The sequence below is a fragment of the Amyelois transitella genome, chromosome 31, assembly GCF_032362555.1.
Source record: "Amyelois transitella isolate CPQ chromosome 31, ilAmyTran1.1, whole genome shotgun sequence".
Lineage (NCBI taxonomy): Eukaryota > Metazoa > Arthropoda > Insecta > Lepidoptera > Pyralidae > Amyelois > Amyelois transitella.
Genome location: NC_083534.1, coordinates 3,635,836 through 3,661,476, shown reverse-complemented (window position 1 = coordinate 3,661,476; position 25,641 = coordinate 3,635,836). Strand labels below are relative to the sequence as shown.

Genomic DNA, 25,641 nt, shown 5'->3' with positions numbered 1-25,641 from the left:
AAAAGTACCTACTTTTTATGCTAATCCAGGTTATATACTTACCGCCTACCTAGAAAAGTCCATCTAGGAGATTTTGCGTAAAAAAGTACCTACCTAACCAACAAACATCTTCGTGTTGGTAACAAATCCTCCAATTTTCCTTTCCCACACTTATCCTATTCTTTTTTCTATTGACGCCGAGAACCACACGGCAACAACGTAAGAATAGGACCACTCCATCTCATTCCCATGGATGTCGTAAATGGCTTAAAAACTTGGGATTCTAGGCAATGGGCTAGCAACCTTTCACTATTTGAATGTCAATTCTATCGCTGAGCCAAGCAGCTGAACGTGGCCTATCAGTTTTTCGAGACTGTTGGCTCTGTCTACCCCGCAAGTGATATAGACGTGATATGTGTGTTTCTCTACCTTAACGGGGTTGATCACTGATCAAATAGTGAGTTGCCCAAAGTGGTTAATGATAGGTACTCATATATGTAGTACTAGCTGTGCCCGCGACTTCATCCGCGTGGAATAGTTATTGAAGCCCTTAAGGATGAATAATTTTCTCCGTTTTTTTTCACATTCTCCATTATTTCTTCGCTCCTTATAGTTGCAGCGTGATGTTATATAGCCTAAAGCCTTCCTCGATAAATGGTCTATTCAACACAAAAACAATTTTTCAATTCGAACCAGAAGTTTCTGAGATTAGCGCGTTCAAACAAACAAACAAGCAAACAAACTCATCAGCTTTATAATATTGGTATAGATGATGATCTGCCAGCCACGTATAAAAGAACCCGTAACTTTTCTCTTGAAATGAAACACCAAAAAAAGAATGAAAAGGCAGTTAAAGAATAATGTAATATTTATTTAGATTTTAATAGAACACTTCATTTATTTAACTCAAAACAAGAATCTTATTAACTAAAATTAAACGATCGAGTAAGAATGTGCGTATACGCATGTACTCGTACCAATACTATCAATGTACAGAGTATAAGTTGCTTGAGTGTACTGTAAGTATAAAGATTTGATCGCTGTATCTCTGTAAAGATTATATATTGTGGTATAATTTGAATATATGTATTGATGTGAAAGAAGATGTAGTTACAGGTATAGACAAGGGTATGTTAAGATTTTTTGGGACCTGTGGAGAGGATGAATGAAAGCAGGTTGACTAAGCAGATATACAAGGAGAGTGTGGAGAGAAAGGTCGGAGTGGGAAGGCCTAGACGAGCGTATCTTGATCAAATTAACGACGTCCTGGCAAAGGGTCAGGTCAAAAGTACCCGAAACCGCCGAGCTTGCATGAAGAGAGTTATGAATGTGGATGAAGCGAACGAAGTATGCAGAGATCGTGGCAAGTGGAAAGATGTAGTCTCGTGTACATGTGTAGAGGCGTGATTTTATGTACCTATGTATTAAATGATGTCGACAAACAAGCTATTCTGAAGAGGCATTTCCTTAAAAAACCTATTAATTGTAACACCCTCCAATGCTATGCTGGCTCTGGATGTGGTGGGTCCAAGTCTCCATGTCTTGGAAGTCCTGTGAAAAATAAACATTACATACATATAGTCACGTCTATATCCCTTGCGGGGTAGACAGAGCTAATAGTCTTGATAAGACTGAAAGGCCACATTCAGCATGATCAAATTGAGCTTCAAATAGTGAGAGGTTGCTAGCTGATTACCTACAAGAGGAGTTTCAAGTTTATAAGCATGTCCCTTAGTCGCCTTTTACGATATCAATGGGAAACATTAGTAGTTCTATTCTAAAGAGCTGGAAAGCACACACAACATTAATTCATTGATTTCTGATCTAGAAATGATTATCAAAATTCATATAGTCCATGAATCCCTTAAGGCTGCTTTTCTTTCAAAGGTGCATCCACCAAAATAGCCCCTTGAGTTAGTCTGTCTATAAGGGTGGCCTGGTCTCTTAAAACTGAGTCATAAATCAATTCTTTAAAAAAAAAAAAAAACATTGCTTTGCGAATTTACTCAGCATTGCGAAGCGTTCTAGCTAGTCGTTTCTTCCCTGAGACCAAGACGTGACCCTTAATTGGCTTAAAGTCTTTGGGCCTAGATGATGTTCAATATTCTATAATTTTCTGTCAGACCCAATGGTTGACTTCGTCCGCGTGGAAAAGGTATTTTGGGCATCATTGAAGCCCGCAAAGATGAATAATTTTACCCGGTTTTATCACATTTTGCATTATTTCTTCGCTCCTTATAGTTGCAGCACGATGTTATATACCCTAAAGCCTTCCTCGACAAATGGTCTATTCGACGCAAAAAGAATTTTTCAATTCGCACCACTAGTTCCTGAGATAAGCGCGTTCAAACATACAAACAAACAGACAAACCCTTCAGCTTTACAACATTAGTAGGAGATTATTATTAGAGATGACGAAATATTCGTATCTATTGAAATAACTAGTTCTACATTCATTCATGTTTTATAATGTAGACAATGCGCATTCGTCCATGATTTAGATTTAAAAGATCTATATTTGTATATTGACGTCCGATGAAAATGCTGCAGTGTAGTTTGTTCCGCCGCTTCTTCTACACATGCGCTTTGCAAGCGTTAGTAGTTATAATTAGATTTAAGTGATGTGACGTCAATAAGTGATACTTTTGAAAATAAATCTATTCTATTCTACTCTATTCTATCTATCAATTTAAAAACAAAAATTACCTACCTCACCGCAAAACTGACACGATATGCTCAGCCCGTGACCTGCCACGTGCATGTTGAACTCTCCGCCGTCGTAAAACTCAATACCGCACGTGTCACAGATCCAGGAATGTCCGCCATTATCGTTCGGGTCTTCGTTAGACTCGCAATGGGAGACCAACGTTTCAGTTTTCAATTTTTTGGGCTCGCGCGGCTCGAAATACGGGCAAGCTGGGTGAGAGGTGATTGATATAAGTTTTTTTTTTATCTCTAGCTGTGCCCGCAACTTCGTCCGCATGAAAAAGTTATTATGGGCAGCATTGAAGCCCTCAATGATGAATAATTTTCCCCGTGTTTTTTTCACATATTCCATTGTTTCTTTGCTCCTTATAGTTGCAGCGTGATGTTATATAGCTTAAAACCTTCCTTGATAAATGGTCTATTTAACACAAAAATATTTTTTTCAATTTGAACCAGTAGTTCCTGAGACTAGCGCGTTCAATCAAGCAAACAAACAAACTCTTCAGCTTTGTAAATTATTATAGATGTTCCATAATCTAACGGTGAGGGAAATCATCGCGAAAAAACGTTTACCTTAAAGGCTCAGTAAAGTTAATAATAAATAAATAGATGGTTAAGAAAAAATGTGTGGTTCCCGGCACCAATAAAACAAAAAGAACAGGACCACTCCATCTCCTTCCCATGGATGTCGTAAAAGGCGACAAAGGAATATGCTTTTATAAACTTGGGATTCTTCTGTCAGGCGATGGGCTAGCAACCTGTCTCTTAATTAAGATCTCTGAATCTCAATTCTATCATCAAGCCAAACATACGAAGGTGGCCTATTGGTCTTTTACCACTGTTGGCTCTGTCTACCCCGCATGGGATATAGACGTGACTATATGAATGTGCGTGTTGAGAAAAATAAACAAGAGCAACAAACTCACGGCCGTGCCCCACGTGGGTCTTGTAGAACGTCACCAGCACTCTGTCCAGTCCAGAGTCTCAGAGTGGTCCTATTCTTTTTTGTTTGTTTCTATGTTTGCAATATCTTTATATTGCATAAAAAAACTCATTTTTGTACTGGCGCCGGGAACCACAGGGCATGAATTCAATCATCTAGATTAAAAAAAAAAAACAAACAAACACAGACAAGAGCAACAAACTCACGGCCGTGCCCCACGTGGGTCTTGTAGAACGTCACCAGCACCCTGTCCAAGGTCTCCGTGACAATCATGTGGGCCGGGCACGCTTTGCCGGTCTTGTAGATTTGCCGCTCAGGCGCTGGCCGCTTGCCTTTGCCCTGGGAGCCATTGGGGGGGGGGGTTAGCAGAACATACACACATAGATAGATGTGCCGTGTGGTTCCCGGCACCAATACAAAAAAGAATAGGACCACTCCATCTATTCCCATGGATGTCGTAAAAGGCGACTAAGGGATAGGCTTACAAACTTGGGATTCTCTTTTAGGCGATGGGCTAGCAACCTGTCACTATTTGAATCTCAATTCTATCATTAAGCCAAATAGCTGAACGTGGCCATTCAGTCCTTCCAAGACTGTTGGCTCTGTCTACCCCGCAAGGGATATAGACGTGAACATATGTATGTATAGATAGATAGATGGATAGATAATTCATTTATTTGATTTGCTACACACGATTTACAATTTCATATGAAATACAAATTATAATCACGTCTACATACATACGTATAATCACGTCTATATTCCACGCGGGCGGTATAGCCATGACAGACTTGAAAAACTGATAGGCCACGTTCAGCTATTTGGCTTAATGATAGAATTGAGATTCAAATAGTGACAGGTTGCTAGCCCATCGCCCAAAACAGAATCCCAAGTTAGTAAGCCTATCCCTTAGTCGCCTTTTACGACGTCCATAGGAAAGAGATGGAGTGGTCCTATTCTTTTTTGTATTGGTGCCGGGAACCACACGGCACTACATACATAAATATAATCACGTCCTTATCCTTAACGGAGTAGACAGGGCTAACAGCCTTGAAAAGACTGTAGGGACACGTTCAGCTTCTATTGTTAATTGTGTATTTAAGTCGGGCAACACCGTTCGACCACTGACTCTGTTTAACTCACAAAAAAATTATAATATATAATCACGTCTATATCCCACGCGGGGTAGACAGAGTCATGACAGTCTTAAAAAGACTGATAGGCCACGTTCAGCTGTTTGGCTTGATGATGGAATTGAGATTCAAATAGCGAAAGGTTGCTAGCCCATCGCCTAAAAAAGAATCCCAAGTTTGTAAGCCTATCCCTTAGTCGCCTTTTACGACATCCATGGGAAAGAGATGGAGTGGTCCTATTCTTTTTTTCTATCGGTGCCGGTAACCACACGGCAACTTTTGTACCTTAAGTTTCTGCTTAATAAATCTGCTCTCATTTCTCATCTCCATTTGATGAAAACCATCTGAACAATCTATGTATGCCTGTCACTACTGTCTTCACAACACGCTGTTCCTCATATCTGTCACTCAATTTTACACCAATCACCTCTCGTTTCCACTTTCCACCACATATATGCATGCATGCAGAAAATGCTGCAGTGCAGTTTGTTACCGCTTCTTCTTCACAGACGCCTTGGAAGCGGCAGTAAACTTAGTTTTAAGTCATTTATTTGACGTCAACCAATGTTGTGAAACCTAAAGATTTGACAATTATGAAGCGATAAGAAGTATCCCACAATAATGAATATAAATTTTGAATTTGAATATAGGTACCTGTCCCGTGTGGATCCCGGCACCAATAAAAAAAAGATGTCGCAAAAGGCGACTAAGGGATAGGCTTATAAGCTCGGGATTCCTGTTTTAGGCGATGGGCTAGCAACCTGTTACTATTTGAATATCAATTCTATCATTAAGCAAAACAGCTGAACGTGGCCTATCAGTCTCTTCAAGACAGTTGGCTCTGTCTACCCGGCAAGGGATATAGATGTGATTATACTATACTATTGACGGCCTCTGTGGCTCAACGGTAGTACGCTTGTCTGCGTCACCAAAGGTCCCGGGTTCGAATCCCGGCCAGGGCATGATGAGAAAAGAACTTTTTCTGATTGGCCTGGGTCTTGGATGTTTATCTATATAAGTATTTATTATAAAATATATTATCGTTGAGTTAGTATCTCGTAACACAAGTCTCGAACTTACTTCGAGGCTAACTCTATCTGTGTAATTTGTCCCGTATATACAATATTTATTATTATTTATTACCATAGATATGTACAGGTACCTGATAAACGTATACCCCCGACTGGCTACACATGTAATGAGACCGGACCCCCTCAATAGTCTGCTTGCTCGCCGTGGTTTTTCTGAAGCGGTATTTGGTCTCCTCTTGGATTGCACTCTTGAATAACATGAAATCTGGGGAAAGGAAGGGAAGGAAAGGGGAAAGGAAAATTAAGGACGTCCTGGCAAAGGGTCAGGTCACAAGTACCCGAAACCGCCGAGCTTGCGTGAAGAGAGTTATGAATGTGGATGAAGCGAAGGTAGTGTGCAGAGATCGTGGCAAGTGGAAAGAGGTAGTCTCTTTTTGTATGTATGTATGTAGGAAAGGGGATTTGATTGGAACGGGAAGAGTAAGAGAGTCAGGGGTTTAGGATTTGGGCAGGGTTTTCTGTGAAATAGACATACAATGAGATGTTTCATACTTTCTGCGTTTTGGAAATTCTTTAATAAGTAGACAATAAAAGCTAAGAATTAAGAAAAGACATTACATTATGAAGCTAAGCTTGTTCAGCCGCTTCTTCTACACATGCGTAATGTTATATAGCCTAAAGCCTTCCTCGATAAATGGTCTATTCAACGCCAAAAGAATTTTTCAATTGGAACCAGTAGTTCCTGAGATTAGGGCATACAAACAAACAAACAAACAAACAAACTCTTCAGCTTTATAATATTAGTATAGATTAGTACAGATATACAATAGACACTCACCATCCATAGTGTAAAACTCCAGCTGTTCAACTTGTTCGCACACGTTGTGCGTGTGAAGCAGATGCGAACTGAAGTGAGATCCGTAACTCACTCTCTCATCGCATAGCGGACAGCTGAACGCCTTACGTTTCTCTACCTGCGATAAGAGCATTTAGTTTTTAGGTAGGCAGGCAGTTAGTTGTAGGTAGGTACTTTTTTTTCTTTTTTTTGTGGCACAAACAGTCAAAAATACAGACAAATTCAAATTCAAAATTTTTATTCATTACTAGAGGCCGCCCGCGACTTCGTCCGCATGGAAACCCTATCAATCCCGCGGGAACTCTGGGATAAAAAGTAGCCTATGTGTTATTCTGGGTCTTCAGCTACCTACATACCAAATTTCATGGTAATCGGTTCAGTAGTTTTAGCGTGAAAGAGTAACAAACATCCATACAAACTTTCGCCTTTATAATAGTATGTAGTAGGATTTATTATAGGACGCTTAATAATTGTCAAAACGTATGGTTTAACAACATTGGTTGACGTCAAATAAATTACTTAAAAACTAAGTTTACTGCCGCTTCCGAGGCGTCAGTGCAGAAGAAGCGGTAACAAACTGCACTGCAGCATTTCCTTCAACAACGTCAACTAAGACAGAATTACAAAGACAGTTAACAATATAGTAGACCAAACAGTGCCGATTATGTTTATGGTGTAGTAATTATAAAAGCATGCTTGTTAATAATCAGATGATCTTCTTGGTAAAGGGTCAGATTAAAAGTGCCCGAAACCGTCGTCATGCAAATGAGAGAGTTATGAATGTGGATGAAGCGAAGAAAGTGTGCAGAGATCGTGGCAAGTGGAAAGAGGTAGTCTCTGCCTACCCCTCCGGGAAAGATACGTGATTTAATGTATGTATGTATGTATGCATGTATGTATGTACAAGGATGACTAATTAAGCTACTAAGCAAGCTCGGCGGTTTCGGATACACTTAAACTGACCCTTTACCAGGACGTCCTTAATTTGATCAAGATACCTAAGTTCGTCTTTAACGATGTCCAAAATAACTATTCCACGCGGACGAAGTCGCAGGCACAGCTAGTACTGTATAATTATATTGAACAAAGTCATATTTACTGAGAAATTGTTAGTTATTCTCCAATGTATCTTACCTAGCGTTGAAAATTCCGAAAGAAACAAATTGTTTTTTTCGGTGAAAGAAACGTTTTTTCGTTTTTTACCGTTTTATTGGGTTGTTACATTGAAATATATCACAATAAAACCTTGGGGAAAAAACGGTTTTATTGAGATTTTCGTCGTTTGTTTCGAAAAATAAGAAAAAAACGATTGAAGAACTATATATATATTCTATGTATAATTACCAATTTTTGAAACAATGATGCATATTGTAAGGTAATCAATACTTTTCCTATCGTATTTTTTTTCATATTTTTCCGTTTTAAAACTTTCGTAAAAAACTTGTATAAAAACGAGGGAATTTGAAAAAAACCGGAACATTTCCCGCTTTTTTCAACCCTAATTACCTCCAAACCATGAGCTTTCAGTAAATGCTTGTTGAGAATCTGCTTCTGGCTAAAATCACGACTGCACATGTGACATTTCTTGCGCTCGCGCTGCACGTATTTGACAGTTTGGGCGTTACCTAGTTTCACTGGAAATTTCGAAAGAATCCAAATTCAAATTCAAAATTTTTATTCATTATTTTTTTTTTTTTTATTTTTTTTTTTTTTTTTTTTTTTTTGGGACAAATTACACAGATTGAGTTAGCCTCGAAGTAAGTTCGAGACTTGTGTTACGAGATACTAACTCAACGATACTATATTTATAATAAATACTTATATAGATAAACATCCAAGACCCAGGCCGATCAGAAAAAAGTTCGTTTCCCATCATGCCCTGGCCGGGATTCGAACCCGGGACCTCCGGTGTCACAGACAAGCGTACTACCGCTGAGCCACAGAGGCCGCATTATTAAGTATAGATTTTTATTATTTTTATTTATTTATTATTAAACTTAGATATTTTTTACATTACATACATTTAACTGCTACAGTGTAACAAAAACCATAATATGTAGGTTTGAACGTACACTGGCACTCATCGTTGAACACCCATAAAATGTAGGTAGTTTTACAAATGCAATGCTACGAATATATTTCATATCGCTTGATAATTGTCATAGCGTTTGGTTTCACAACATTGGTTGACGTCAAATGAATTACTTAAAACTAAGTTTACTGCCGCTTCCGAGGCGTCAGTGCAGAAGAAGCGGTAACAAACTGCACTGCAGCATTTTCTTCAACAACGTCAACTTCACAATTATAATATAAGAGAGGAGGGTAGGAGATGCTTGAAGACCAATACTGGAAGAGTTTCTTCAGCTGGTGTACATAAATGTATTAAAAATTGGCAATCCATAAAAAAAATATAAGTATGTATATACATGTACGAGTATATAATAATATGTATATGTGTGTAAAATATCATATAAATATATTAATCTGAACAATGTATTCTCTCGTTCACATTCTATTCTAAGTTTGGATATTTGTGAAGTTGATGTTGTTGAATTAAATGCTGCAGTGCAGTTTGTTACCGCTTCTTCTGCACTGACGCCTTGGAAGCGGCAGTAAACTTAGTTTGAAGTAATTTATTTGACGTCAACCAATGTTGTGAAACCAAAAGTTTTGACAATTATTAAGCGATATGAAGTTTCCTATAATAATGAATAAAAATTTTGAATTTTTGTGCATCTTCTCTTACCAGTGGTCTATTTGTTTGGGCGAAATGCCATCACCCTTTTGAGGAGATGATAAAGATAAATGTAATTTTCTATAAATTTTATATTCATAATCCTATAGGCATTTGCCTTCCATCTCACCTGAACGATAAGTGACGTTGAAGATGAAGATGCTTTCAGAAAGATTTCTACTTTTCAATGTTCGTGGACATTACTCGTCTGGGTATATAGACGCGGGAAGTTCATTCCACACGTCAGCCGCTCGAACCCAAAAGCAGCTATTGAAGCGTTTAGTTCGCCTATTTGGCCTTTTACGACATCCTAGGCCAAGAGATGGAGTGGTCCTATTCTTTAGTGCCGGGAACCACACGGCATTAGTTCCATAAGTTCAAAGTTAATAATGATTGTTGTAAGTTATATAAACATACTCGTATAATAAATCTGTAGAAGGGTCAATTTTGTACATTGAAAATATTGAAAAAATAAATAGCTGGTGTTACTGGATCGATACCAAACCCAAAAATGTGATTTTTTGTCTGTCTGTCTTTCTATATTTTCAGGTATCACGTGAAAACTAACGGTTCGATTTCGATGAAACTTGGTATAATTATGCCTTATTATCCTGGGCATAAAATGGGATACTTTTAATCCTGGAAAAATACGTAGAAAAATAAATAAATCTTAATTTTTCAGTTTTATCCATAGACGTTCTTTTATTATAGGCCTAGCCGTATTTGGGTCCAATAGATATTTATAAGATATCATTGTCAGAGTTACTCAAAATGGAGAAATAAACCATCCACGCGAAGACCGACATCCGCGCGGACGGAGTCGCGGGCGGAAGCTAGTAAATAAATAAATATCCAAACCCACTCACATCCATGTTTCATCCTGAGGTGTGTGAAGCATGCCTTTTTGGTGCTGTAGACGTTTTCACAGAAATGGCACGGATACTGTCTACCTTCGGCGTCAGAGTTCATGGTGTGGCATCTAAACGTCATGGGAACATTGACTTAATTAAGTAATATGAAGTTGATACTCAAAGGATGAGGATTTAATTGGTCATCTTCTGAGAGCATCACTTTGAAGTGATGACAATGACACCAGTGTGTCTATTTAAAAGATCGTGATAAATGTCTGTCACATATAGTCTTTCGTCTTTGAAGGCCGAGGTGATAAACCTAGGAGCCGTCTCAGGTAACATAAACACTCCTTACGGAATTATACTTATTTACTTTTACCCCAATACTGTGGAATTGTGGTAGAAGATTATGATGTCACTTCGACAGAACGCCATGATTTTTAAGAATTATGACATCCAAGCATCTTGAGTTCTAGACTAGACAAGTCATATAACACCGACCGTTAGGTTAATAATAAAATAAATAAAATAAAATAAAATATGTTTATTTCAGACACAGTCCAGAGTTGTTAGTAAATCTTATGTACTAATGTTAGTAATAATTTGACACGTTTAATGGTTACAATACAAAAAAGACTAGGACCACTCCATCTCTTTCCCTTGGATGTCGTAAAAGGCGACTAAGGGATAGGCTTACAAACTCGGATTTCTTTCTTAGGCGATTGGTTAGCAACCTTGCGATATAAGTCAATGATACCTGTTGAGATGATCGGCGGGCGGCTCCGTAAACCACACGGCACTACTACTAGGAAACTAGAAAAGATAGTAGGTTATGGGACCACTCCATCTCTATCCCATGAATGTCGTAAAAGGCGACTAAGGGATCTAAGCTTCAGTCAACAATACCTGTTGAGATGATCAGCCGGATCCTTCATGGATATACCGCACAGCGAGCACTTCTTCAGCGGGAGACCAGTCCTGGGCTCCAGCTCGTGGACCGCCCTGATGTGCTCGTGGGCCTCGTCTACCGAGGACAGCTGCAGCGAGCAGTATACGCAGCGGGTCTCGTCCAGAGATTGGACTGCGTACTCGTCAAGAGATGTGGAGTGGTCCTATTCTATCCCTTCTAATGGTGCCGGAAACCACACGGCAGTACTACTAGGAAACTAGAAAAGATAGTAGGTATAGGACCACTCCATCTCTATCCCATGGATGTCGTAAAAGGCGACTAAGGGATAGGCTTACAAACTCGGGATTCTTTCTTAGGCGACGGGTTAGCAAACTTCAGTTAACATTACCTGTTGAGATGTGGAGTGGTCCTATTCTATCTCTTCTAATGGTGCCGGAACCACACGGCACTACTACTAGGAAACTAGAAAAGATAGTAGGTATAGGACCACTCCACACTCTATCCCATGGATGTCGTAAAAGGCGACTAAGGGATAGGCTTACAAACTCGGGATTCTTCCTTAGGCGATGGGTTACCAACCTTCAGTTAACATTACCTGTTGAGATGTGGAGTGGTCCTATTCTATCTCTTCTAATGGTGCCGGCAACCACACGGCACTACTAGAAAAGATAGAATAGAACCACTCCACACTCTATCCCATGGATGTCGTAAAAGGCGACTAAGGGATAGGCTTACAAACTCGGGATTCTTCCTTAGGCGATGGGTTAGCAACCTTCAGTCAATGATACCTGTTGAGATGATCAGCCGGATCCTTCATGGATATACCGCACAGCGAGCACTTCTTCAGCGGGAGACCAGTCCTGGGCTCCAGCTCGTGGACCGCCCTGATGTGCTCGTGGGCCTCGTCCACCGAGGACAGCTGCAGCGGGCAGTATATGCAGCGGGTCTCGTCCAGAGATTCTCCTGGTCCTATTCTTTCCCTTCTAATGGTGCCGGAAACCACACGGCACTACTACTAGGAAACTAGAAAAGATAGTAGGTATAGGACCACTCCACACTCTATCCCATGAATGTCGTAAAAGGCGACTAAGGGATAGGCTTACAAACTAGGTATAGGACCACTCCATCTCTGTCCCATGGATGTCGTAAAAGGCGACTAAGGGATAGGCTTACAAACTCGGGATTCTTTCTTAGGCGATGGGTTAGCAAGCTTCAGTCAACATCACCTGTTGAGATGATCAGCCGGATCCTTCATGGATATACCGCACAGCGAGCACTTCTTCAGCGGGAGACCAGTCCTGGGCTCCAGCTCGTGGACCGCCCTGATGTGCTCGTGGGCCTCATCCACCGAGGACAGCTGCAGCGAGCAGTATATGCAGCGGGTCTCGTCCAGAGATTGGACGGCGTACTCGTCAAGAGATGTGGAGTGGTCCTATTCTATCCCTTCTAATGGTGCCGGAAACCACACAGCACTACTACTAGGAAACTAGAAAAGATAGTAGGTATAGGACCACTCCGTCTCTATCCCATGGATGTCGTAAAAGGCGACTAAGGGATAGGCCTACAAACTCGGGATTCTCTCTTAAGCGATGGGTTAGCAAACTTCAGTTAACATTACCTGTTGAGATGTGGAGAGGTCCTATTCTATCTCTTCTTATGGTGCCGGAAACCACACGGCACTACTACTAGGAAACTAGAAAAGATAGTAGGTATAGGACCACTCCATCTCTATCCCATGGATGTCGTAAAAGGCGACTAAGGGATAGGCTTACAAACTCGGGATTCTTTCTTAGGCGATGGGTTAGCAAGCTTCAGTCAACATCACCTGTTGAGATGATCAGCCGGATCCTTCATGGATATACCGCACAGCGAGCACTTCTTCAGCGGGAGACCAGTCCTGGGCTCCAGCTCGTGCACCGCCCTGATGTGCTCGTGGGCCTCCTCCACCGAGGACAGCTGCAGCGAGCAGTATACGCAGCGGGTCTCGTCCAGAGATTGGACTGCGTACTCGTCAAGAGATGTGGAGTGGTCCTATTCTATCTTTTTTAATGGTGTCGGAAACCACACGGCACTACTACTAGGAAACAAGAAAAGAGAGTATAGGACCACTCCATCTCTATCCCATGGATGTCGTAAAAGGCGACTAAGGGATAGGGTTACAAACTCGGGATTCTTCCTTAGGCGACGGGTTAGCAAACTTCAGTTAACATTACCTGTTGAGATGTGGAGTGGTCCTATTCTATCTCTTCTAATGGTGCCGGAACCACACGGCACTACTACTAGGAAACTAGAAAAAATAGTAGGTATAGGACCACTCCATCTCTATCCCATGAATGTCGTAAAAGGCGACTAAGGGATAGGCTTACAAACTAGGTATAGGACCACTCCACACTCTATCCCATGAATGTCGTAAAAGGCGACTAAGGGATAGGCTTACAAACTCGGGATTCTTTCTTAGGCGATGGGTTACCAACCTTCAGTCAACAATACCTGTTGAGATGCATTTCTATCCCATGAATGTCGTAAAAGGCGACTAAGGGATAGGCTTACAAACTCGGGATTCTTCCTTAGGCGATGGGTTACCAACCTTCAGTCAGCATTACCTGTTGAGATGATCGGCCGGATCCTTCATGGATATACCGCACAGCGAGCACTTCTTCAGCGGGAGACCAGTCCTGGGCTCCAGCTCGTGGACCGCCCTGATGTGCTCGTGGGCCTCCTCCACCGAGGACAGCTGCAGCGGGCAGTATATGCAGCGGGTCTCGTCTAGAGATTGGACGGCGTACTCGTCTTCTATATCTGATGAATGGTTTTGTTTCTGAATCTGTATTCTGGGAATTATTCTTAGTTAACTGTTGTGTAACTCAAAATAATTCCCAGAATACAGATTCGTCTAGTTTGGGAATTATTAAATCAGTGTACATTTTAATTCTACTTAAATAAACAAACATCATTACATCCTACCGGATCTTCCGTGATGCCTTCTACCAATCAAGATACAGGTTTATTCTTAGTTTGATGGTGGAAGGCTGAGCGTTGGACCAGATTAGAAAATGTATTAACACCTTTTATATGAACGATGAATGTACATAATATGTTGCTGAAATGAGTCAATAAAACCATTTTTTTTTTTTTTTTTTTTTTTTTTTTTTTTTTTTTTTTTTTGTTTTGACTGTTAGAGCTACGCTCGCTAGAGATGATAAAGAAGAGTTATGTGTCTTCTAGTTTCATTACTTCTCTACTGGTAGAGTGTCAGATTTTTATACATACATACATATATATAAAATCATGCCTCTTTCCCGGAGGGGTAGGCAGAGACTACCTCTTTCCACTTGCCACGATCTCTGCACACTTCCTTCGCTTCATCCACATTAATTACTCTCTTCATGCAAGCTCGGCGGTTTCGGGTACTTTTGACCTGACACCCTTTAGCAGGACGTTTATAAATGATTTTTATAAATGCGTAATATCTTTTTATACGGTTACGTCTATACAATGTGTAACGGAAAGGGGGTTATCATATTGAGTACACCAAACGAGTTACCGGTAACAAACAGCCTGGTGCCACGCAAAACCCTAAAAGTAAATTTTTTATTTTGAAATTTTTATTTTTTACAGCCGATTTTATTTTATTTTATGTTATTTTATTAAAACTTGCACAACACTACAGCAATAAACAGCTGTGAGGTCAATAGCATCTTAACGATCACACGCATTGGCCCGCTGGCCTAATGTCGACGCCACCCGTCTGTACTCCTGGTACTTTAAAATAGTATTTTAGAGCCAGGGTTCCGGATATCTTTTTTTTTTTTGTTTTTCTTAACTAAGTGTTCCTGCTTTTTTCTTTACTTTTTACTATTTAGCTGACGAGTCCCACCTGCGAAACTTGATTTTTTACTTTATCTCATTAAAATTACAACTTTACACTGAAGGCTGTTTGAATATCAGTGTTTCATATGACTCTTCAATCTCATGGCAAAAAAGAAAACTGACTAACACTTTCTCATCAATTATTTTAGCAGATTAATTGTAGCAACTAAAATACCGGACTGGCGTTTTTACAGTAATAAAGTAAAAGTAAAACAACGAACTAAGCGTACTGAATAATATCAATGTAGTAGTTACCAGAGAATGTGTTTGTAACATTATGAAAAACTTAAATATGAAAGAAATATTTTTTAAAGAAATAATAATTTAAAAGAGAAATAATCAAACTATTATTGAATCACAAAATCCGAGCAAACTATTGTTGTTGGTTTTAACTAAAATTTTCCAAATGAACCCTGAAATCGGCGTGACTTTTCTTTGCAAGGAGCAAAGAGCAAGGTCGATTAATAATGTATTAAAATGGGTTCCGGATATTTTAAGAAATTTTCTATTACGAACGAAATTCTTTTTCATATTTTAAGAAGCCGATTAACGAATATCCTCATAAATTAACCCTTTAATTCGCAGCGTTAGATATACATAACACACACATTTCGAAAATTCTACCTTCAAAACAATATCGATTCTACAGCGGTTTTTTCGATAAGTTAGTTAAAGACATCACTACCCATCCATAGCAAAATATAAAACGTTATTAAGTTGTAAAATTTGAAATTGAGGTACAAAATAGCGTCCCGACCACGAACTGCTCCCGCGCACATGGTAAGAAATATTATTTTTATTTAATTAAAAGCATGATTTTTCGTTATATTTTACATTAAATATGTTTTTATGTTTGCATTCTACAATTATTAGTACAAAATATTACTAACAAAGTCATTTTGTGTTTTCTATAACATGTAAAAGTGGAATGTTAGCTACAATTAACATTGCGAAGCTAACGGTGATTGAGGCGAAGTTACGAATGTTAACAATAACTAACATTGCGAAATGATGAGCAATGTATTTAGGCTTTTTTATTTTAAATAACCATGGTGTTGGAGGGTGTTTGCATGAATGGTGGCTTGATTTTGTTCTAGCATAAGTTGCGCTTAGAGCGTGTGAAGAAGATTCTGGTCCTCATCTCTCTGGATAGCAGTATATCAGACGGTGACAAAGAGATAGTAAAAGACGAAACTGTTTATAGTTCTGCACTTCCCTCTCTAGATTCCTCTTTGGAACGTCTGAATATTATAGACGAGTCACATGATGATACGCTTTAGCCTGAAGACGTGATACCATCCACTCCGTCTATTTCCGAAGTTCTCGCATCACATAATTTACCACAAGATTTGCCTGCCATTCAATCAATATCATCTGTCTTGTCGGTTCCACCAACTCCTGAAGCTTCAAGTGTGCCCAAGATCACTCGTTCAAGAAAGAGACCTTTACCAACCTTGTTGATAAAAAAAAGACAGCATTCATTAAAAAAAACCCTTGAATTTTGAATGGGAAGGCAATTTTGGATGAAATAACTTTTATTAAATTTGGCTCTGAATCAAAGTCGCCATCTGAATACTATTTCGATTTCTTTAATGAAGATGTTATAAAAATAATTATAGAAAACACAAATTTATATGCCGTTCAAAAATTTCTAAAAAGTTTCAATTTCAATTTGAGTTTAAAGCGTTACGAACAGATACGTCAATTTTTACACTTTGTCGACAATACCCAACCAAATGATGATCGTTATTTCAAAGTTCGGCCGATTTTTGAAGTAATACGTCAAAACTGTCTTAAAATAGAAGAAGAACATTGGTACAGTGTTGATGAAATGATGGTGCCCTATAAAGGAACCAGAGCAAAAAAGCAAAGAAGTGGGGTTTTAAAATATTTGTCAGGGCAGAAGTATCTGGTAAGTAAAAAAAATCAAAAGCCGACGGGACCGAGGCCTTCTGATGCAATTCGCCGTGACCACGTGGGTCACATGCCTGACTTCATAGCATCTCCAGGCAGATGCAAATTTTGTAAGAATGGTATGACAACTGTTATATGTTCTAAATGTTATTTGAGATTATGTTTTGAGAAAAAATGCAACTGTTTTAAAAATTTTCATGATCAATAATATTTTTAGGTTCATGACAGTTTTTAAAAGAGTTCCATTAAACCATTCTATATTTTTGAAGATATAATAATAATAAATGTTTAAAAAAAATCAATAGAAATTTTATTTTTATTTTCCTGTAGCTTTCGCATTGTTAAAAATACATAACGGTATTTTTGAACACTTAAATGCTGGCCACTTCGTAATGTTACGTATTTTAAACATCCATTTATTAAAAAAATATATATAATTAATTTTTTTAAATATTTTTTAGATTTAGTATATTACATTACTAAATCAAATAATTAAAAAAATATAACAATTTTTAATACAATTCTTGTTGCGAACTAAAGGGTTAATAAAACTATTACTAATGATCTAGTACTTAAATGACGTTTACATAGGTTGTTAAAAGTCCGGGAAGAAAGAAATGTTCGTGAAGGGAAACATGTTTTCTTTTAAGTCTCTGATCCTTGCGGACGTCAGACGGCAGTCTCTCTGCGTCATCTGCATCAACAACACTGCTCTTTTTTGCATCATGGGTAAAAACATCTCCGAATAAAATAAAGGAATTAATCATTTAGCTACCAGGATTTCATGGATACGCAAGAGGTTTAATTTATCTACTTAAAAATAGTAAATGAAAACGGGCCCCTAATTTACCAAAACGAGAAGGCAAGACTAGATAGAGTACTTGTCTCTCGTTCTTAAATTCGACTAATTCAAGGTCAATATTCAAATTTGAGAGTGTGTGTGTGCGCAGTCAATGGGTTCACTGTCTAGTACACTAAGCGCCGCCCAATGGCGCTACGCCGCGAGACAGGTGATGTACACGTATCCTTTCTTCCGCTTTAGGGTAAGTGAGGGTAAAATGATGATCCCACCTGATTATTTACGTTTGTGATTAGTAAACTTTTACTTTGTTTAATTTTATCGCCGCATTCATAAAAAAGTTGTCAACATTTAGTCAACCTAGGAAACACGTTTTGTACATGCCACTTTTTCCTATTGGTAAGAGTGGTAGTAAATATGGTAAAATTTTGAAATCAAATAATACTGTTTTTAACCCGTTTATTATGGTAAAATTAATAAGATATTGAATCAAAGGGACAAAACATATTTGTACTAAAATAATTTTATTTCACCTTTGTTTACAAAAATAGCCGGTTAACGTGACCGTGGTCGACTTTGCCCGTGTCTCCCCAGTACTAGGATGCCAGAATCGGGAAGCGGAAATGTACAATTATTTGAGAAGTCAATCAGTCGTTCGCTATCCGTTTGCGTGACAACCAGTGCTGCCATTTTAACGCTTTGGGCGCTAGATCTAGCGCTTTTTTCATATGTTTGGTGCGCTTTACAGAATTATGGCACCTAGCGGATAATCTGGTGTTTTTTTTAATTTACATCATGACATATTAAAAAACTCTATGGCTCTATCAGCATCAGTTATTTTAAAGCCCAATAGAGTGTTTTTTTGTTTGTTTGCTTTATTTCATTCAAGAAAAATTGTTCTTTTAGCGCGATATCTAGCGCTTTTTTAAAGCACAATTTCCGAGAAATCGAGCGCTTTTTTACATCTTATAGCGCTCAATCGGATTTTTGGTCTGGCAGCACTGGTGACAACATTGTTTGTGTTTTGACTTTTTCGTACACGTGTTCTCTTTCGTGATTTCTTTGAGTAATTCAGAATATTATTACGACTACAATGAACATTATTGGTCGCATACCTAGCTACCAATCCACATGTTTTTACGGAGTCATCTTTCCAGTACCAGTGGCGGATAAATGTGTTGGCTGGATGCTGGAATAGTCGGAGATGTTGTCGTTGAACCATATTTTTTGCCTAACAGCCTAAATTTCCTAGAAAATTACTTAAATGAGGAACAGTAATGCCAGTGAGAAGTTACGTGGATCTCGTGATGGAAAACAACCTAATATTCCAACATGGTGGCGCTCCAGCTCACTCCGCTCGTGATGTGCGCAGCCACCTCAATGCCCGGTTCCCGGAATGGATTGGACGAGGAGGACGTATCGCATTGCCTCCGCGGTCTCCAGAACTCACACCACTTGACTTTTTTTCTGGGGATACATTAAAAATAAAGTGTATGCGTCGGATTCCCCTTCGAGCGAAGAAATGGTTGCCCGCATCAAACCGCATGCGATACTGTAACGCCAGGAATGCTTCGCAATGTCTGGGTTTCCATTTACCGGAGAGCTGACTTGTGCATCCAAGAAGGAGGTCGACGTTTTGAACCCTTTCTTTGAAAGGTATGTAGGTTTTCAATCTTTCTTTGACTTAGTTACCAATTTATTTTGTAATGTAGGTAATTATTTATTAGCTTGCATGAAGAGTTATGAATGTGGATGAAGCGAAGGAAGTATGTAGAGATCGTGGAAAGATGTAGTCTCTGTCTATCCCTCCGGGAAAAAGTCGTGGTTTTATGTATGTAGGTAATTATTATTTCTTTTGCATTTAATGCGAATATTTTCAAATCGATTGAATGTCTTAAACGACGTACCTCTGTCAAAGCAAAATGATTCTTATTGATTAAGTAAACGAGTCTTATTTGTTTGTTTTAGAATCTTCGTCAAACGTTCGCCGCCTTGCCGCGATCTCTTTGACGGCGCCGACAAAGCGGCTACCTACGACTTAGGTCGCCGACGGTACCAGGAGAAAATGACGAGTGAGGAGTTAGTGTTTTAGTGTACTACATCGATAGTGTCTTAGTGTGTGTGTTGTTTTGAATTGGGGATGTTGACCCGATAGTGATTTGCCACGTTTGTTTACATTTAAATAAATACATTTTATTGCGAAATTTTATTGACATGCATTTATGAACATGGTGATAAGGACCAGCAGTAGCAGTAGGAAGAATCTATTTAAGGTATAGTATCCACCCACTTTTTATGATAACCCCCTTTCCGTTACACCTTGTATACCTTGCGGGGTAGACAGATCCAACAGTCTTGAAAAGACTGAATGGCCACTGTAGCGGGAGCGATGATTCGGCTCGACCGCCACCAAAGGGAAGATCTTCCGCCAGGCTAGGTGTTATGCCTGGGGAACCGCGGCTCCGACGATGTTGTGTCGGAGGTTGTATATATAGCTCCAATCCGTGAAATCTCTGAAATCGCGATTTGGGTTCTTCGCTGCTATTGGCTGAGCGCGTCGATTTCTTCGAGATGATTGACAGTTGTTGTGTGATTTGATGTTGTTGACGAGTGGCGTAGAGATGGCGCCACAGTACTCCCCCCCAAGACCGGAGGTCTGAAGTCTTGATCTTGCTGTGCAATCTGTGCTTCAGTAGCTTGCAAGTGCCAGTTGTCTTCCAGTGAGTTGGAAGTTGCTCGAAGTCCTAGTGAATCAGGAGTGAGCCGTTGCGTTGCTCGTAGTCTGCGGTGAGTCGAGACAGTAGAGAGCGAAGTCGACTTGTTGGCGCCGGGAGAAATCGTGCAGAGCTGCCACGCTGGAGAGAAGAGCGGCCGTCGAAGAGATCCAGGCGTGGGCTGCGGTAGATGCGTCGGTCGCTGAAGTCGATGAGAGTGAGTGCGGGTGGAGACAGGACCAGGAAGCTCGGTGAGTCGGCTGCGATGGACCTGCTGCGATACCCAGTTGCTGGCTTGCTGTGAGACTGCTTGCAGAGTGAGGAGTGATACTGAGGATTGGAGTTGATGATGACGGAGAAGGTTGCTTCCAATCACGTCGGGGTCACCAATGTAGCGGGAGCGATGATTCGGCTCGACCGCCACCAAAGGGAAGATCTTCCGCCAGGCTAGGTGTTATGCCTGGGGAACCGCGGCTCCGACGATGTTGTGTCGGAGGTTGTATATATAGCTCCAATCCGTGAAATCTCTGAAATCGCGATTTGGGTTCTTCGCTGCTATTGGCTGAGCGCGTCGATTTCTTCGAGATGATTGACAGTTGTTGTGTGATTTGATGTTGTTGACGAGTGGCGTAGAGATGGCGCCACACCACGTTCAGCTATTTGGCTTAATGATAGAATTAAGATTCAAATAGTGACAGGTTGCTAGCCCATCGCCTAAAAAAAGAATCCCGAGTTTGTAAGCCTATCCCTTAGTCGCCTTTTACGACATCCATAGGAAAGAGATGGAGTGGTCTCATTCTTTTTATGTATTGGTGCCGGGAACCGCACGGAAGCGTTTTACAATTTTAAATCTGAGATGAATTGCGCCGTGGATCTCAATTCCATCATTAAGCCGAGCAGCTAAACGTGGCCATTCAGTCCTTTCGGGACTGTTAGCTCTGTCTACCCCGTAAGGGATATAGACGTGACTATATGTATGTATGTATGAGACGAATGTTTCCTTACCGTCAGTATCCTGCGCAGCATCCTCACCAGACGCGATGTCTTCCTCGCCCAATTCCTCTTCAAGAATAGTCTCATCTAGATATTCCTCGTCTGAAAGGTTTATTTATTTATTTAAACTTACATACATACATATGGTCACGTCTATATCCCTTGCGGGGTAGACAGAGCCAACAGTCTTGTAAAGACTGATAGGCCACGTTCAGCTATTTGGCTTTAAGATAGAATTGAGATTCGAATAGTGACAGGTTGCTAGCCTATCGCCTAAAAAAGAATCCCAAGTTTGTGAGCCTATCCCTTAGTCGCCTTTTACGACATCCATGGGGAAGAAATGGTGTGGTCCTATTCTTTTTTTGTAATGGTGCCGGGAACCACACGGTTATTTATTTATTTAAACTTTATTGTACAAAAACAAAAATGTACAAAAGGCGGACTTAATGCCGTTTGACATTCTCTACCAGTCAACCAGCTGACCGAACGGAAAAAACTTGACTGGACCAAACAGAAAAAGTTTGACGGTATTAGGGGAAATGCACCAAGGAAATAAACACTAATGTATGGAAGTGAAAGTTAGTTAGTTCTAACAGAAGAACCACGAAAGCAGATTGACACATTGATTGATTTACAGTTCCCGGCACCAATACAGTGCCGTGTGGTACCCGGCACCAATACAAAAAAGAATAGGACCACTCCATCTCTTTCCCATGGATGTCGTAAAAGGCGACTAAGGGATAGGCTTAAAAACTTGGGTTTCTTCTTTTAGGCGATAGGCTAGCAACATGTCACTATTTGAATCTCAATTCTATCATTAAGCCAAATAGCTGAACGTGGCCATTCAGTCTTTTCAAGACTGTTGACTCTGTCTACCCCGCAAGGGATATAGACGTGACCATATGTAGGTATGTATGTATGTATTGATTTACAGCGACTTGCCGCTTTTTACTGAATTATCTAGTTCCTTTGTTGTTTGCCGGTTGACTGGAAGAGATCCCTTCATGGGATAAGTCCGCCATTGCAAGTGATTTGTTTCTTTTATAACAGCTATGTACTATTTTCTTGTTACTGTGTAAATTTCTATGCAATAAAGATATTACAAACAAACAAAGAAGCAGAATAAACGCGGTGGAAATAAAAGCGTTAAGCAATATGCATACATTCTTACATATTATAGACACGTCTTTATCCCTTGCGGGGTAGAGAGAGCCTGGCGGAAGCTCATCCCTTTGTGGCGGTTAAGTAATTAAGTTATAGTTCGTAACTCCCGCTACACCCCTCCAGGAAAGAGGCGTGTTTTTATATAGGTTGAGTTAGTCTCGAAGTGAGTTCGAGACTTGTGTTACGTGATACTAACTCAACGATACTATATCTATCTATGTTAAGTGTGGTGTGGTTCCCGGTACAAATAGAAAAGAATAGGTCCACTCCATCTCTTTCCCACGGATGCCGTAGAAGGCGACTAAGGGATTGGCTTATAAAGTTGGTATTCTTGTAGGTTAGCAACCTATCACAATTTGAATCTCAATTCTATCGTTAAGCCAAACAGCTGAACGTGGCGTATCAGTCTTTTCAAAACTGTTGGCTCTGTCTTATATGTCAGGGATATAGACGTGATTATACATACATACATACATACATAAAACCACGCCTCTTTCCCGGAGGGGTAGGCAGAGACTACCTCTTTCCACTTGCCACGATCTCTGCATACTTCCTTCGCTTCATAACTCTCTTCATACAAGCTCGGCGGTTTCGGGTACTTTTGACCTGACCCTTTACCAGGATTATATATATGTGTATGTGTGTGTACCTTTTAAGCTTTTAATGAAAGCTATGTTCTTCAACGTCTGCTGCTTGAAAGCTGAAGAACTTTCCAATTTCTCGATACACATAGAGCAAATGTGCTTCATTCCGTTTTCGATCTAAAACAAAGAGATTTATTTCAATGATAGCCTCACTATATTCTTTTTTCTATTGGTACCGGGAACCACACGGTACTAATAGAAAAAATAATAGGAGCACTCCATCTCTCTCCCATGGATGTCGTAAATGGCGACTAAGGGGTAGGCTTATAAACTTGGGATTCTTCTTTCAGGCGATGGGCTAGCAACCTGTCACTATTTGAATCTCAATTCTATCTTAAAGCCAAATAGCTGAACGTGGCCTATTAATCTTCAAGACTGTTGGCTCTGTCTACCCCGCAAGGGATATAGACGTGATTATATGTATGTATAGCTTCACTACTTCTATATTAGGGATGGTCTTGGTACGAGTACCTAAAGTCCTTGCTAACTATCCCATCACAACCCTTGAGGTATCATTGCCAAATCATTGGTTCAAAGATTTCTGCTCTCGCATTTTCTCTCTCCACCCATTCCGGACTAGAAATAAATAAATAATACTAGCTATGCCCGCAACTTCGTCCGCGTGAAATAGTTATTTTGGGCATCATTGAAACCCTCAAGGATGAATAATTTTCCCCGTTTTTTTTCACATTTTCCATTATTTCTTCGCTCCTAATAGTTGCAGCGTGATGTTATATAGCCTAAAGCCTTCCTCGATAAATGGTCTATTCAACACAAAAATAATTTTTCGATTCGAACCAGTAGTTCCTGAGATTAGCGGGTTCAAACAAACAAACAAACAATCAAATAAACAAACCTTTCAGCTTTATAATATTAGTATAGATGTCTTGCCTTTCTTAAAGGCGCTCCGAATTTTGTGTCACTGATGCACGAATTGACTAAGTACCAAAGTAGGTACTTACGACCTACTTTCTAGTAAGCTATAAATTTTTACTAGAGGACGCCCGCGACTTCGTCCGCATGGAAACCCTATCAATCCCGCGGGAACTCCGAGGTAAAAAGTAGTCTATATGTTATTCTGGCTCTTCAGCTACCTTCGTACCTAATTTCATCGTAATCGGTTCAGTAGTTTTTGCGTGAAAGTGTAACAAACATCCATACTGACATCGTCATTGGTAAACGGTAATGATGCCCGAAGCATAATGCATAGGTTCAAATCTCCATAAAGTAGTCTTAAGATGACTGTTTCCTGCATTAAGTCAAATAGAATAGAATAGAATAGATTTATTTTCAAAATTGGATACAAGGTATCACTACACAATGTAAGCATAGATATATATTTTCCTCACAGTATTTAAAAAAAAGCAAATAAATAATAAAAATATGTATGCAGAACCTTCCGGGAAAGCTGATGTGAGGTCTATTTTATGCTTTTGTGTTTGAAGACGAGGATGCGATAGTGTCTACATCGTCGGGGGGAGTCTAACTCAATCGTAAATTATTTAAATATTTCTCAGAATATGTACTATAATATCATTAGACGGTACTAATCTACCAAGAAAAATACATAAATATTAACCTTTATATCAAAGCAGGTTTCAAACATTTTCGCATAGGTGTCCTCATTCACAGAGTAAACAGCAAATAGGTCGCATAAATCGTTGCTGCTCAAGCAACTGATGCAACCTGCAAACTCCTGATCTTCCATTTTTTTATGATTCCTTTTATTTGCGATGAACCTCATCTAACCTTGTTTTGAACTAAAAAGGCCTTTTGCAGTTGCTTATTTTGTATTTTCGTGGTACAAGAAACAATTGAAGATCAAAAGTTTGATGGAAAAGTCAAAAAATAAATTAATAAATTTGAAAAATATTCCATCAACTAGTTAAAAAAAGATATCGGAAGTTGTGTAGATCATAGATAATAACATTTTTTTTCTGTCTTATCAATATTTTTATAAGTACATATTTCTTTTCGTGATTAATTTGATAAAACTGTGATTTGTAGATAAGTTTACCTATAGTAGGTATTTTTGTTGCCTTTTTTCAATAAATTCATAACAACAAATTGGTATACTAAAATATATATTATACTTAAATTTATTTGCGTTCATTGAACTTTTTTGTGTGTTTTTATGACTGAATAGTTCACGCACGACCTGCCGCAAACAAAAATAGGGCCAAAATCAGTATTTATTTATCTAATAATGATTTAACATCAGATGGAGACTGACTTTATTCCAATAAATCGTATAGTAATATAATATAATAGTATCACTAAATAAAGTCAGTATCACTTTATTTATATTTATCTATTATCTATTTATGAAACAAGTTGCGTTCAAAATGAAATGCCAATCTAAGCTCGTACTGTGTGTACACCATCAGTATTGGGCCCTTC

The 25,641-nt window shown here is 39.4% G+C and overlaps 1 protein-coding gene across 1 annotated transcript; it reads right to left on the bottom strand.

Annotated features, from left to right (window-relative positions):
* Positions 1-1,458: 1,458 nt before the first annotated feature.
* LOC106138937 (zinc finger and SCAN domain-containing protein 10-like) lies at positions 1,459-24,949 on the bottom strand. Its single transcript, XM_060953097.1, has 12 exons — positions 24,821-24,949; positions 23,247-23,358; positions 21,478-21,535; positions 17,999-18,032; positions 13,747-13,967; positions 10,249-10,361; positions 8,155-8,282; positions 6,631-6,766; positions 5,924-6,057; positions 3,835-3,967; positions 2,690-2,895; positions 1,459-1,530 (listed from the first exon to the last, which is right to left on the bottom strand). The coding sequence occupies exons 1-12, from the start codon at positions 24,947-24,949 to the stop codon at positions 1,459-1,461; spliced, it is 1,476 nt and encodes a 491-aa protein (XP_060809080.1).
* Positions 24,950-25,641: the final 692 nt, after the last annotated feature.